The following is a 16,008-nucleotide window of genomic DNA, read 5'->3' on the forward strand; positions in this document are numbered from 1 at the left end:
TAAGATCACGTGGATTTGATAAACATGTCAGATCTAAACCGCTTGGACTTGGCAGTTAACTATGTACAAAGCACTTGGACTTGACACTCTACAAGTCTAAGGTCACATGGGTCTGGCAAGCATGCCAGACCCAAGACATTTGGGTTTTATAATCAGTTAAGTTTAAGGTAATGATCATCCTCCATTAGCATGTTCAGGAGAATGACTAACCTCTCTTGGATCTAATCTCGGGGAATAACTCAACCTCTATAGGCTTGGCTGTATTTGACGTCTTAAAACTCTAATATCTCTACATCTTTTCAGGTATATAAAAAAACTTTAAGGACCCGTCATATTTTCATTTAACATTAATATAGATGTAAAGAATATTCATTCCTCATTAAATATTATCAGAGTAATTACACTGTAATCTTTTCTTTCCATAAAATGACAAAACTCATGAGTTATAAATACATCATGAGACCTTCAGAATAAATATTTACAATCTTCATTATCTACTGCATATATATTTTCAGAGCATCTCTAGAATATTCCTGTATTTTCTCTCTCTAAAAAAATATTTATTTAAGCATCGGAGAGTTCCCGCCTCCATCAAAAGGGATTTTTTGTAGGTACTAGCCACGAGTAGCTTTGACCTACCAAGAACCAGGTACAAGCTATCAACTACCTTAGTTAAGAAAAATAAAAGAGATTATTATAACCAATTGATTAACTGATTGTCCAGCACGAAAGCTCTATTCTCATGCTAGTTAGATTTTTGAGATATCATCAACTTCAAAAGCATAACAATATATTTACCCAGGTATAATTTAAATAAAGATACAATACAATAATTAAATATCAAACACTCTTTTTATCCCATAATACAATACTGAATAACATAGCAGCACAACACAATACATCTTATTTATACCAAATTTAAATATATCTTTAAAAATATATGTTTGTTGTATTGTTAATATTGAACCTTTCCATGCATGTTTGGATCAAATGAGCATATAAATGAATTTTCATGCACACACCCATTATTAATAATAAAAAACCTTGATTAAAATGTTAATATAAGGAAAATTGATAAATCATTGCGTATCATATACTAATATCTATATTTTAATATTACAAAAAATTTATGTCTCCTTCTACGGCAATCAATGTTATTGAAAATATCCTTTGCTTAAATAAAATCTATATGGATGGTATGAAGTATAAACATATAAGGTGCATGATATAAAGAAAAGGTTGGTGTGATAGTATTAGCATTAAATTTATGGTTACTTTTTTTAAATAGTTATTTTTAATTTTAAGTTTACGTAAATAGTATCCAACGAATATAGTATAAATACTTTCATTTTTAAATGAATAAAAACTTTAAAAATATTTTTTAATATTTGTTTAGCCTCTCAAAAGAAATAATAAAAGCTTATAAATCCGAAGAAGCCAAAAGTGATCAAATCACTTTTTTAAAAGATAGTAACCAAGGATACTCAACATTTTAAAAAGAAAAATTATTGAAAGGATATAAATCAGTAATTTAACTAATTTGAAAAATGTTTTGGAATGTAAATATTTTGTATTAGATTTTTAGAGTTTTATTGATAGAAAAGAATAAAGCGTGATGTAGGTTTTGGGGGATTTAGAAAGCATATTTTATATTGTTTAGTGCTTTCCATGATCCACAAATAAATATACAAAGAGCATCGGAGCTAGTATTTGTTTTAGAAATTAGATTTTTTTTTAATAAAAAATCACTAATGTATCAACTCCCAATCCAACCCTGACCCAAGGAGAAGATGGAGACAAAAAAAAACCTACAACAACTCGATCCTTTGTTATTGAACTTGTAAATCGATCGGGGTGTACTTCACGAACAAGGTAGATGAAAAAAACAAGGAGTTATTTCACAGAAAGAAAGAAGAAGAGGAAAAGAAAGCAATGGTCACTGATGCAGTGTTAAAAAATAGAAGTATTTATAGGATAAGGTTTTTTGGTGGTCGAATTATAGATTGGATAAGTGTATTTGTAAATAATTAATTTCTTCAATGTTAAAGTATACTTGCAAAAAATATTTTTTTAAGGTGTTTGAGGACTCTCTGATATTAAAATTAGAAACTTAGTAGAGAAAAGTAGTGATAAATACACTTAAAAAGCTTTAAATTCTAAGATTTTGGTTGTTATTGTGTTGAATTTGTATTTTTTTAATGTAAAAAAAAACTTATTTTTTACCGGGTAGTTCAAAGGGTATTTATAATCCTAAACCTTATTTTTTTTAGGGTGAAGAAGCTGAAGAATAATTTTACCATGAAAATATTCATGAAGAACAAATATCTTTACACAAGTATTATAAGCATTAATAGAGAATGATATCTCTTCCACAAGCATTAATGAAAAAAAAAAAAACTCTTGTTATAGGGTTTAAAAAGTATACCATAACACATCTTTTGAGTGTTGTGCTTCGGTGGTGTGCCGAGCCCACAAAAAGATGCAGAAGGTGCCTAACATTTGGCTAGAGTGTTGGGTATGCCCAGCATCCAGGCTCGGGCTCGGGCTGCACCCGAGCTCAACAAATGGTGTTGGGTGTGCTTAGCACCTAGGCTCAGGTTGGCGCCCGAGCTCAATAGAAAAATCTTGATCCGTCAATCACCATTTTTCTAACTATTTTTCCTAGTGCAAAATACTATAAAAAGGATATGTTTTCCTTTATGACTGGGAGACGTTTGCTTTGCATATGACTTGAGTCATATATAGTGACAATGATTTATGCAGTTAGGAATTGAGGTTAAATTTATTTTTTTGTTAAAATTTGAATTTTTTTTGTTTTAAATTAATTTATTAGTACTTTTGGATTATTTTGATATGTTAATTTTAAAATTAATTTTTTAAAAATAAAAAAATATTATTTTAATATATTTTCAAATAAAAAAACATTTTAAAAAACAACAATCTCCACAAAACTCTGAAACGCCTCTCAATTTAAAAACTCCCTGTGCCCGAAGAATGTATATATTCATGTGGCTCGCCTGTCGTAATTTGTAATCATATCCTCTGTAATGAACTTCCTTAGGGTAATATCTCACACTTCCTCGTATAATGCTCTTATATGCCTTCAAAGAGTTGGTGCAGGTGATGAGGAAAATACACACGCACACATTCTTTTAAGATCGGAAGAGGGCTAAGATGTCCTAACAGGAAACTAATTCCATATATGTCTTCAATTACAATGGACAAACATCCTAGCAAAGTAGAGGAGAAATAATGCAGACGAAAACCCAAAAGAAAAAGGTATGATTAGCTAATCAATCTGCTCAACGTTTGGCCTCGTTATAGACAAGTCTCACACGATCCTGACAAGGCCAGAGAATCACCTATCTATTAATTTCCATGTGCAAATAAAATCGGAAACTCTTCTGTATTAACTTACCTTGCACAGAACACAGTACGCGGGCAGCCAAGATTTCTGGAGGAGTTGGAAGGAAAAATCCTAGCAAAGGTATGCAACACACGCCCACCTGTCTCGCATCTCCCTTCTCCCTGACTCGTTCACGATTATTAGAGAGAACAACAAATAGCTGTATAGAAATGGAAACTAAAACCAAGGACATCGCAAGTTCTCACTTCTGCTTATTATCCAATGACACGATTATTACAACTACAGTGAATTTCCATCAATCAATCAAAATTTAAACTCTAGACTTCAACTCTGATCAAATAACATTCTGCCACGCATACCTTCTCGATAGAACCTGGCGCATTGCGATCATTTACTCTGCCACCATTTCTATGCGATATATACGCCACCTCAATCTTCCTGTTTTAGTCCCCTTTCTAACCAACCACGATTTCCTGTTTGTTTTAGGGTCTCTCTCTATTCTAATCTCATATATTTTTTATGTAGTGAAACATTTATCTGTTTGTGTTCTACGTGTACTGTCTGAATTTTGTTCGTGTTTGATATTTTAATTTTTAAGTGAGCTTAATTAGCAGAGTTTAACACTGTTTTATGGTTTGTTGTTGCAGGGGTTTAGGAGTACTCACCTTCGAGTAACTTTTTTTGGATTTGGAGTCACCAGAGGTAACGGCTTTTAAGAAATTATCTTCCCTGTGCCAAGGTAAAGGTTTCTTCACTTCTACACTCCTGAAACTAGTAATTAAGTATTTGATTTTCGAAAGTTGCAGTTGAATTCAGTGAAAAACAAATTTTATTTATGTGGCTTTATTTCTTGATTTTACATAAATTTTGTTGAATTTGAGCTGTTGTGTTGGATGATGTAAGTTTTAACCTCTAATCAACCCATCACCTTTTTTTTGGGTTAGTGTGGTCCTATCAGAGTTCATGCATTAGTTAGATTTCCTTGGTGGTTTTGGATTGCTTTAGACAATCATATTTGACCTGCAGTTGTTGATGCTTCTCGATTGCTTAAGATTATTATTATTATTAGGAACTTATTGGACTTTGGATATCGTAAGCTGTCAGACCTTTCTTGATCCCATTCATCTCGGATTTGATTCCAGGTCACTTGATTTAACTTCATTCAGATTAGATAGCACCCGTTATAGCTTGAGATTCTAAGTTGTTCTAGTTTTGTTTCATGCAAAAAGCTTAGAGGATATGGTTTGATAAGTTGCAGTAACAGTCGATCACATTAGCGCGTCAAGGTTTTGGTGATACCTGGTTATGTTCATCGAACGGACGATGCTGAAAATCTTTGGATTCACTTCATAACGAAAGAAAACGGGGAAAACTTTCTGAATCCCCTTCAGTTTTTTCAAAGATTTTAGTCTCCTATATTCTCACTCTAGTTTTTCGAGGCAAGGATGTGTGTCTTGCAATAGAACCTAGAGTCAGACATGTTTTAATTAGTGCGTATATATATAAAGATGTAAACATGATTCCTGGTTTAGATAGGCATGAAACAACCACCGTGAATGTGTTGTTCTTGTTCACACAACGCACAAAACCAATGATGAAGGCACGTAGCAGCCTACTCAACAAATGAAATTCTCAAGCAACTTGCTTCTCGTCCCCTCCCCTCCACTTTTTAAATCTACCATATTGAAGAAATTTGTGGTACCTGGAAGGCTGGAAAGTAGATGTGTATGCTGACAAGGAATCTGATTAGTAAATATCAAATGGTTAAAGCCCTAAAAGTCCAAATAATCAACTGTTGTGAGGTTATTTTTGTTGGTGGATTTGTGCTGCGGAGGATAATTGCCTTTGGATGTATGCTCATTTTCCTTTTATGTAATTGAAAGTAAAGGCAATTCCGATGCAGGAAAGTCAATTTATAAGAGAGGTGGTGTATTGTTCAAGGTGGGGTTCTATCACTTCAGTCATCTTTTGCAATACAGGTGCGTGTAGCGTGATCATCACCGTCAAACGAGCCCTGGTATGAGAAAATCATGGGCTGATGCAAGAACAAGTGGATTCCATTGGAGTAGACTAGTCCTTCTCCATTGCTGGAGATAGATTTAGACTTTTCTGAAGCACCCAACTCAGTTTTATGGACAGATTCATGGAGCCTCTCTCATGGGATGCTATGTTTGGGCTCGAGATAAGAAAAGGTCTTACTCGTTTTAGAGGGTACTCGAAGATGAGATGTGCATGGCTGATTTGCTTATACTTTTAGGCCTATCTTGATAGTCTTGACAAGAAGAACAAGTGAATTCCGGCGGAGGAGGCTAGTCCTTCCTCGTTGTTAGGGACAAATATGGATTTTTCTGAAGCATACAATTCAGTTTTATTGACAAATAGATATACGGAGCCTCTCTCATGAGCTGTTGTGCTCGAGCTCAGGTTAGGGGATGTTTAGAATTGATGTTTTTGTTGTTTTTTAAAGTGTATTTTTTTAGAAATTAATTAAAATAATATTTTATAATTTTAAAAAATTATTTTTGATATTAATATATCAAAATGATTTAAAAATATTAAAAAAATATTGATTTGAAGTAAAAAAATCTCTATTTTTAAAAAAATATTAAAGAAGCCTTATTTTTTTTTATTAACGTGGGTATTCGGACCAGCTTGTGCTCATTTCGATTAATCTTACGAGTCCTGAAGTTAACGATCATGTAAACTTTCAGTAATTCTGGAGTTTGTGAGACTCAATCTAATAATTTTTAAAATACAAATTTAAAACCTGAATTATACCCTTAATTGTTTTAAAGGGTACTTAAGGAGGAGATGTTTATGGCTGATAGGATTTTATTTTTAGGCCTATCCTATTAGTATTGATAAAGAGATTAGAGGCTATTAAGCTGTTATTACTATTTAAATTGTATATATTTTTTATTAAAAAAATATTGTTTCAAAATAAATAAACATTGTTAAAGTTATAGGAATCTCAAACAAAAAAATTCTTTGAATCTCGATCAAATTTTGGGTTATAATTTGTGAACTAATTTAAGGTTTAGCTAAAGCGACTTGAATCGATTTTATCCGAAGGCCGACCAGATGACGATGTCACATCGACCACCTGCTGGTTCTACTCTTTTTAAGAAAGGAAACCAGCCTAGTGCCACGTTCACGTGTAGCCAACCATATTGCCTCACTTTCAATCCTTCAACACGAACCCGCCACGTGTGTTCAATTGATGCACGAATATGAATCCGAACCGTTCAAACTTCTTCTTGTTTGACATCCCAAAGCCAGTCACATCAATTGACCTGTTCAAGTGGTGGACCCACAGATAACCTTCCAAGCCTTTTAAGAGTTGATTAGCCGCGTAAGGTGATTCTTGATGTCAAACAAAGCTTTCGGCGCCGTTTGGAATTCCGAAAGGCGTTTTATAATTTTTTTTTAAAATATATATATTTTTAAATTATTTTGATGCATTAAATAAAAAATAATTTTTTAAAAATAAAAATATTTTAAAAATAACAATTATTACATTTCTAAACATCTCTTTAAATGGTCAAAATCTAAGAGTTCATGCCATGTACATATTTCAAAAAAAAATTGATCCTCAAATTAAGCTTCTAGCTCGATCATTTGCACAACAATAAACCAACATCAATTAATATTCAGCATCCCATGCATAATGCTCTTAATTTTTTTAAAATTCTTTGTTTTATTAATTTTCATGGATTAAATTATTTTCTTGTTATTTAAATAATTTGTATCATTTTCATAAATAATTTATTTTTCTCCCAAAAATATACATTTTATGTTTTGTAAATTAATGAGATATATGACAAAAACTCCAAAATCCAGGAAACTAAAGGGTATTTCTAATTGAATGAAAATAAGCATGGATAGTTTGAAAAAAAAAAAAGCTCAGATCAGTCACGTAACAAGTTCGTTTGCTGTAAGGAGAGTGAGAAAAAAGTTTTGCTTGGTGGGACAAAAATCGTTTTTTAGGTAATGTTGTAAAATATGTCATAAAAAATTGTCAACACAAAATATTTCTTAATCATTACATAAAGTTTATGAATTTAAAGATATTTTTAATTTATTAAATTATAAAATAATATTTCATAAAAAAAACTAACAATATTATTAATAATTTCAATCATAATCATAATCATAATCATAATCATCCTCTTATCATCGCCACATCCTTCATTTCTAACTTAATTTTTTTTTTCTGTTATCATTCTTACGAAAATTATTATTATTAATTTTTTAATGTTATTAATCACTAAAATTATTTTATTATCATCCTATGTACCAAACATCATAAAAAAATCCATGAAAAATGTTTTTAGTTTAATGAAAAAATATAATATATACTTGACTTTGTATTTTGCTAAAAAGTCTTGTGTGCACAATGCAGTTTCATAAATTATTTTATTTAAGCAAAGCAATTTATTTTGGATCCAATTTTAAAAACTCATCATCTAATTATTAATGATGAAAACATTGTTTTATGCTAATGATAGTTTCAACTTAAAACTTAACACAGAACAAAGCAGGATTGAAATCAAAGGACATGACATGGGAGATAGTTTTAAACAAACGTGTCCTAAGCCTCCATTCAGTTAAATTGAAGATTAAAATCTTCAATCATTGAAGGATCTTATCTTTTCCTCCCCTTTTTTGGCACAAAAAGATGTCGTCTCGGATACTCTAAAACGGGTTCGGAGTGCATGTACGTGGAATGATGGTGTCTCTACCGAACTACGAAATGTCAAAAACAAGGAAACACGTTAATAATTGATGAAAAAAACTACAATATTACTATTATTAGTATACACTAATGACTAATCTTTTGCATTTTTTTCCTGGTTTTGTTAAAACCTCTATCGAGCCCTGGTCGCGTGTGAGGGGGGATGATGGCCACCCTCACCCGTCTCCCAGTCCTTTTTTTTTTTATATCTAGATGTCAGGTGAAATTAATAGTACTCATTAATTTTACGCAAATTATAATATTTCCAAATAAATAAATAAATAAATGTAGGTGGAGTTTAATTTCATATTAGTCGGAACAAGACAAGAGACTTCATTAATTAGATTAAGTTTTTACTCGGCACATGTTCTTTCATGCGTATAGCATTTTTTTAGTAACATTATACTGTTACTAGCCATAATCAGCCCATGCTAATTTCACGTTTTGCACATTTGGGAGCTAGATCACACGCGTACGGAGAGTGTTACAGGCGATTATGTAACAGGGACCTAAGCGTGTATGCCACGTAGAGCTCGACAGGGACTCGAAGGAAAAGGCAAGGTGGGGGCGGTCAGTCCGTTTGGGCGGCTTAAAGCCTCCCTGTCACCATTAACATCCAAGAGGGGTCCGTCACATTGTCTGCGATGCCAATTTTACCACCCGTCAAGATTTTTGCAACGCGTGTATAAACAGGTTTTTTTGGTGCAAGAGAAAAGGATATGGTGTCAACCAGGTGTATGTTACCGCTAGCAAGAGTCCAATCCAAAAGGTTGATGATGGTGGGAAAGATTAGACAAGGGCTACAGTTTGTTTATTCAGTAATTCCAAGCTCCGTTTGTCGTTGGCTTCTAAAAGTCATTATCCTCGGTCCTTACAGGCCATATCGAGTTGAAATCCGATCGAGGGGGAAAAGGTGAAAAATAAAATATTTGAGATATGCATAGATTGATGATCAGGGAATTTGATCTCGAGGGGCAAGGTCGCTTCGATGTTAAGCTATCTAGATTTTTAGCTTTTCTCGAGCTGCTTCAAGTTTATCAACCAGCCTGGACGTGTAGATGGAGTAATTGTGCTTCCCTGTCACATCTTTCTTTGATATAAAAAAAAATGGAAGGAAAAAAAAGCATCGATGAATGGACGTCATGCCTAACCCCGGAGGCCTTCACAGATTAAGGAAACATAATTAACAGCATGCATGAATTTTCGAGGGATAATTATTAGTCACAAACATTTTAAGATGGAATCATTCATGCAGTCTGAAAGCCTTAAAAAACCTTTTGTTTATGGACACCTTAGCAATTCCTTTTTCTTTTATTTCGGCACTCTTTCAGAGCAAAGTACTTGAAACCAATTGCATCGGCAAGAATACCACGTCTGACGAGCTATCATCGAGGATGGGGAAATTGTAACTGGCCGAAAATTATTGGCACAAAAGAATTAGTATGAAAATAAAATGAAAGCAGTCACATGTCAACACCAGCGATAATGATGATCCAATATTCGAGCTCGAAATGTAAAGATTTCTTGATATTTTCCATAAAAAAATCCACCCAACAAGAAAATTCGGGAACAGCGAGGCAGCGTCGCTGATCAAACTTTCCACGATGGCTCGTTCACTTTGCCATTATACACGACAAAACCTTGTTACAAGCTTACAAACATTATTTAATCTCTGAAAAATGCAGCACTAGGGAGTTGATAATCGAGAATACCACTTCCCCTGCTTGGTACAGGAGAAAGATAAATATAATAAAAAAACACGAGAAAAACAAAAGTGAGGAAATTCTTATAACTTTATAATGGTATAGATATTATTTTCCATCTTCTTTTTATATCTATCTTTTTTGGAAGAGGATGGTGAGTTTTATGGTTAACATAGACTTCATACTATATATAATTTTTGTCCGGCATTGTTTTCATAACATGGTTGATGCAAGTTAAGGTAGTGTTTCATGTTGTAGTAGCAATTACTTTTTAAAATATTTTTTTATTTGAAAATATATTAAATATATTTTTTATTTTATAAAATTTATTTTTGACATCAGCACATCAAACGATAAAAAAAACACTAAAATATTAATTTGAAAAAAAAATCAAATTTTGTGAAAAGCACGGTTGAACCACATAAACAAATAATCACTAAAGGTGATTTCCTAGATATTTTTTTATTTGAATAGATTAGAAAATACTTATTTTTCAGTATTTTAAAAGGTTTTATAATTATACAAGTTACATTTATTAAACCCAACCTAGTAGATCCACCTGGGTTAGGTTTTAAAAAAATCAATTTGAAGTGATCTAGTTTGCTTAACAGGATCAATTACAACCTATAACCTGATTTATTTTTTTTGTCAAATCTCTTTTCTTAAAATAAGATTGTTTTAATTAACTTGGATTAATATGAGTTAACTCGTTTAGTTTATGATCCGAGTTTGGAATCAAATAATAAACAATATATTTAATAACTTTTGTACAAATAACATTTATTGTAGAGTAAAGATGTATCCTGCTAAAATATATACCACTTTTGTTATGTAAAATATGATTTTTCTCTTTATCCTTCTATAAAAAATATTCCAACATTTCAATATGATCTTTTATTGTTAGTTTTTATTTTATTTGCCATAAGTAAATCAAACCGATTTGAAACAACAAAATTTGTCATTCTTCTCCTTTGTATATCATCTCATCATCCTTCCTTTTCTAGATATTTTTCTCTATTGATGCAAAATCAAATATATCTCACTTTAGATGAAGGGACGCAAAACACTAAATAATCAAGCATGAAAGTTTATTCTTTTAAAGAATATCATCCTTCGATATTAGAAATTTGAAACTTAAATTGAAAAATCATCTTATAAATTAAAAACGTTTCATTCACCAAATCAAAAATAAATTTTAGAAAATATTTTGATATGAACACAAAATTAAGGTTTGGAATTATGAAAGTGAACGCCTGATAATTATGATTAAAGCCCTGAAAACCATGATGTCATTTCGAAGTAGGAATCAACACCATTTCAATGTGTATTTTTTTTTCTTTTTGATGTAATCCCTTCAATCCCTATATAGGAATCATTCATCTCAATATTGATTTTCATGAGTCTAAAGTCCTTGAGTATAAATTTTATTTAGGTCCAACACTTATACCTAGTTAAATATTTATGGGTCAAATGCCTATATTTAGTTAATCATTTATGAGTCCAACACCCATACTTAGTTAAACATTTTTAATGTTGGGCTGCAAATCATCTAACCTTAACAAGGTTTATAAGGATTTCTCTTTCTTGGAATTAAGAAGAGATGTCGTTTGTAGGTGTCCTCTTATTAGTTTGGATGTATTTATTATGGATTGTTAATAAGCCTCCATGTAGGAAGTTGTGTTGAGAAGCTTCAAATTTAATCCACGAAAGAGCTTATGATTATTGTTCTTAGGAGAACAAAACATCTTTGTTGAGGTGGTGTCTATTATATCCTATTCTTAAAGAGATGTGCGATCACACTATGGAGATCATATCAATCATTTCCAATGTAAATTATGATATAGTACTAGGAAAACTTTTATTTCTTCCAAAGTAAATGTGCTATCGCACTAAAAAGAGTGAATCCATCACATTTTTGGAAGGTTGAAGGCTTGTACCCAGGGGAGAACGTATCCATCCTCGTTGCTGAGATAATGTTTATACCATTCTTAGAGAGATGTGGGATTGTATTAAGAATACCATGTCAATTCCTTTCAGGGTAAATTGTTAAGTAGCATTAAGGAAATGATCATTCTTTTCAAAGTAAATGTGTTATCACACTAAAAAGAGTGAGTCTATCCTATCATTGGAAGGTTGAGAGGCTTGTGTTGTAGGGAGAACTTGAAAAGTGGAAAGCTTACTTTGAACAATTTAATTCATACATAAGAAATTTACATTCTTAGTCATTGACTATAATACATTTTTATCTTTCCTTGAGGTATAATCGAATAAAAATATATATTTTTACTCGAGATTATAGTCTCGGCCCTAAAGAGGGGAGATAATGGCATTCCTCCAATAGAGGTTTTCTAGGTGATCGTTGAAGGGATTCCTTCAAGATCAACATAATTCTTTGGATTATTATGAAAATAAGACTAGTAAAGGATAATCTACCCTGCCAGGTTTAGAAACATGAATGAAGTCCTCGACTTAGAATAACTCTTGAAGTTGCACGGTCTAAATCAACATTCTGCTGGTACCAACTGAAAGCTTTCAAAACCCTGGGGCTCAAACTTTAATGGTAATTAGGGATGATAATAGCCCAACTTTTAAAAGAGTAATCAATGGCTTTTCGATCATTTCTCACAGATAGCGCCATTGATGAGATCCAAATTTATCCCATGGGCTTGTAAGCCAAGTTGATATTTGAGATACTTGGTTAATCTCTTGATTTTGACAATATGATCCATCATTCTCGGGCGAGATGGCTGGTAGATCATGCTTGATACCTGTAAAAGGTCATCTCTTTTGTGTTTGGGGACTCTCCGATAATTAGTTGAGTATCGTTCAAGAGAAAAAATAGTTATAATTTAAAAGAAAACCCTAAAAATAGATATGCTTTTCGCAGTGGAGAAAAACTGAACATGCTTTTGAAGGTATCTCACTTTCTTTTATAGTTTGTGAGCACTCTTTATTGAAGAGAGATGGTTAGAGTGTCAAAAAATATCCTTGACTTATCAGGATAAAATATTATTGATTTGTCATGATAAAATATCATTAATTTATATTTGAAACATGGAGTCTGAGATTATTTGGAGTTAAAAAGAGCACGAGTTTAGTGCTTTACTAAACCTAGATATGATGGGTATGACAACTCACTGGATTCATACATATTTAGACTTAGCACTTGACTGAGTCTAGAAATAGTGGATTATTACTCTCTTTTTAATCAATTTTTTTAAAAGACTGATCCAAACAAGAACAACAAATGCTGATATATCATGCTGATCTATCGGAAACTATTGGAATAGTTAACAAAAACGAGTCTAGCCAGCCAGCAAAGAAAGCTTTTTGAATGAGCAATTTGCATAGAGAATTAACGAAGCAGAAGAAGCATCCAGGTAGTTGAATTACAGGTCCACACTAATTTGCATAAAATAAGCAAAGCCACATCATGTACTTTCTCGATAATGATTATTAAGTATTAACATCTCTTGAGTTGTGATTCCACAAAATTCAAAAGGGCATATCTGTCACGAGACTTCAAAAAAAAAAAGTCCAAAAAGAAATGTTTGATACGCGTCTCTATGAGGCCCATATTCTTTCTCGCCATAACCGACCTTTCAATCCCTTCAAATCCCCCCCCCCCCATCTCTCTCTTCACTAGCACCAAACCCCAACCTCTCTCTCTTCTCTCTCAGAACTAAAACAAGAAACCCTCACAACAACTCAAGAATTCTTCGATTCCGAATTCTTGAAAAGCAAAAAATATCATCAAGAAATGGCTCAAAGAGCAGAGAAAGAAGAGACCGAGTTCAAGGTACCAGAAACCTTGACTTCATGTATCAATAATTGTGGAGTTACGGGTAATCCTGCAACTAACAACATGTGTCAGAAATGTTTCAACGCTAGCACCAGCACGTCTAATTCTTCTTCCTCTTCCACCGCCACTAGCATGACGTTTGCAGCAACAGCCACCAGCGTATCTAACAACGAGATCTTAAAATTCACCGGCGAGAAGTCGGCGAGATCCAGCATATCTCGTTCGCTGGTGAAAGATCCACAAAAGTCGCCTGAAACAGCATCGGATAAAGAAAGATCCTGTGCCTATCATGTGGCGAAGAAAGAGGTGAACAGGTGCTCAGGGTGCCGAAGAAGAGTGGGATTGACTGGATTCCGGTGTCGGTGTGGGGAGCTGTTTTGCTGGGAGCATCGGTACTCAGATCGACATGATTGTAGCTACGATTACAAAACTGCAGGTCGCGAAGCTATCGCGAGAGAGAATCCTGTTGTTAAAGCTGCCAAGATTGTTAGAGTCTGAATCAAGAAAGAAGACGTACATTTCAGGGTGATCGATTCTCTCGATACAAACCGAATAGATCTCGACCGAGTACGTTCTACCAAGAGATATCGTTGAATCATCATGGGTTTCAAGATTATCAAGAAGTTTAAACACCGAGATCAAGATCAAATTCTTCGTGTTGTTGGATCAATCTATAGATTTTCATTCACTTTTTTTTTTTTACTTTTTTTTAGAAATTAAAGATTAATATTATTAATATTATGATGCTTATTATTGTGCTTGATGTTTTTGTTTTTGTTTTTGTTAGAGCTTGGATTGGACATGATTGTTTCTGGAAAGTTGATGATGGCAATGTCATGTGAATGTAAATTGGGATGAAAACGTGAGGGCTTTTATGTCAATTTATTTTACATGTGGACTTGGAATTTTCAGCTGCGAGGTTTGGAAAGTTCCGGGGCCCACATGTGATGTTGTGTTCTTTTAATATATCGTGAGATTTTAATAAGCCAGTGGGGGTGGCAAAATAGCGTGATAAGTTTACTTTAGTTGACACTTGACATGATTGGCATTGTAAAAAGAAAGAAAGAAAAGGCTGTAAGGTGGAGTTGGGCGTGATGGGGACATTTGCGCAAGTGGTTGCGTTTGTTTGCGAAATAATAATGGAGGTGTTGAGATCTCGAGAAGAAGTAATGATCGGATGGCTGTGGTTGATTGGCATGTAACTGACTTCATGGAGGCGCGGGTACAGGATGGAATGGAGTAGGAATTAGAGACCAATTTTATTTTTTTTTGTGTGGGGAGGCGGTAGTTGTCCTTTCGATGCCTTGTGAAGCTGTCCAAAATAGGAACCAATAAGAATGTCACATTTTGCTATTGGCTCCGGGGGAGACGAATTTTTTTTTTTTTTTTTTTAAGTTTTTGGTAGCAGGAGGATATTCTATGATGGCAACGAGTCCGGTGGGGTTTGCCTCTCACCAAAACCCCATAATTGTCCTGGAGGAGGTTGCATCTAGTGATGAGATTTGAAATGCTTTTCGATGGACAAAAATATTTAGTGTTTTTCTTTTTTGATATATTAATATAAAAAATATATTATAAAAAAATATTAGAAAGACCGGTATTCAAGTATTATTTATATGAATAGTAATCATTTCAAAAAAAAAAAGTTGGTATTGAAATATTTCTTATATGAACAGTGATCATTTTAGATTTTTTTTATTTGCATTATTTTGTTTATTGTTAGGTTATTTTGCTTTTGCTTTTTGTTTAACAATTGCAGTTTGGGTTTTTTAAAATTGATGCTCAATCAATTATAAAATAATATTTGGAATTATGAATACGCGAGACAATGCTAGATAAAATAAAAAATAAAAAAAATGACACAATCTATTGTGTATTATAATATTTAGTTATAGTGTTTTTTGTTTTTATCATTTGACTTTTTTATTTATGCTTTAATCTTTTTATAATAAGTTGACTAGAAATTGAGTTTAAAGTTTTATTTCTGTTGGTTTTATATTAGGCTTTTGTGATATTAAAAATAAATTTTGATATTAAATTAATATTTGATTTGTAAAAGAAAAATTCAATTTTATTTATTCAAACCATTTAAAACTTCAAGAAACAACATATCTATCTCTTCTTTTCAACTCAATTTTTAGTTGAATCAACATATTTATTATTATTAATAATATATATAATTTTTAATTTATTTTATTGAATATACATATAAACTTTTTAGTCTACAATTAAATTTTTTTTATGATAATTTTTTTAACAATGTCCGCACTCTTTTTATGCATTGATAAAAGAATTTTTTTTTATTAACGTGGATATCCAGGCCAGTTTGCGCGTACTTCGACTAATTCCATGGATCCTGAAGTTAACGACCATGTAAGCCTCTAATGATCTTGAGGTTTGT

At 32.6% G+C, this 16,008-nt stretch overlaps 1 protein-coding gene and 1 long non-coding RNA gene across 2 annotated transcripts; both read left to right on the forward strand.

Moving 5' to 3' along the window:
* Window positions 1–3,747: 3,747 nt before the first annotated feature.
* On the forward strand, window positions 3,748–5,884 carry LOC112328661 (uncharacterized). Its single transcript, XR_008060114.1, has 2 exons — window positions 3,748–3,854; window positions 4,015–5,884. It is a non-coding gene; the product is annotated as an uncharacterized LOC112328661 (long non-coding RNA).
* Window positions 5,885–13,418: 7,534 nt separating this feature from the next.
* On the forward strand, window positions 13,419–14,592 carry LOC7475055 (zinc finger A20 and AN1 domain-containing stress-associated protein 5). Its single transcript, XM_002313991.4, has one exon. The coding sequence runs from the start codon at window positions 13,566–13,568 to the stop codon at window positions 14,103–14,105; it is 540 nt and encodes a 179-aa protein (XP_002314027.1). The 5' UTR covers window positions 13,419–13,565; the 3' UTR covers window positions 14,106–14,592.
* The last annotated feature ends 1,416 nt before the right edge of the window (window positions 14,593–16,008 follow it).

Source organism: Populus trichocarpa, chromosome 9 (genome assembly GCF_000002775.5).
Source record: "Populus trichocarpa isolate Nisqually-1 chromosome 9, P.trichocarpa_v4.1, whole genome shotgun sequence".
In the NCBI taxonomy this organism is placed as follows: Eukaryota; Viridiplantae; Streptophyta; class Magnoliopsida; order Malpighiales; family Salicaceae; genus Populus; species Populus trichocarpa.

Coding starts and splice junctions, on each gene's coding strand:
- LOC7475055 (XM_002313991.4), top strand. CDS start 13,566: ATGGCTCAAAGAGCAGAGAAAGAAGAGACCGAGTTCAAGGTACCAGAA.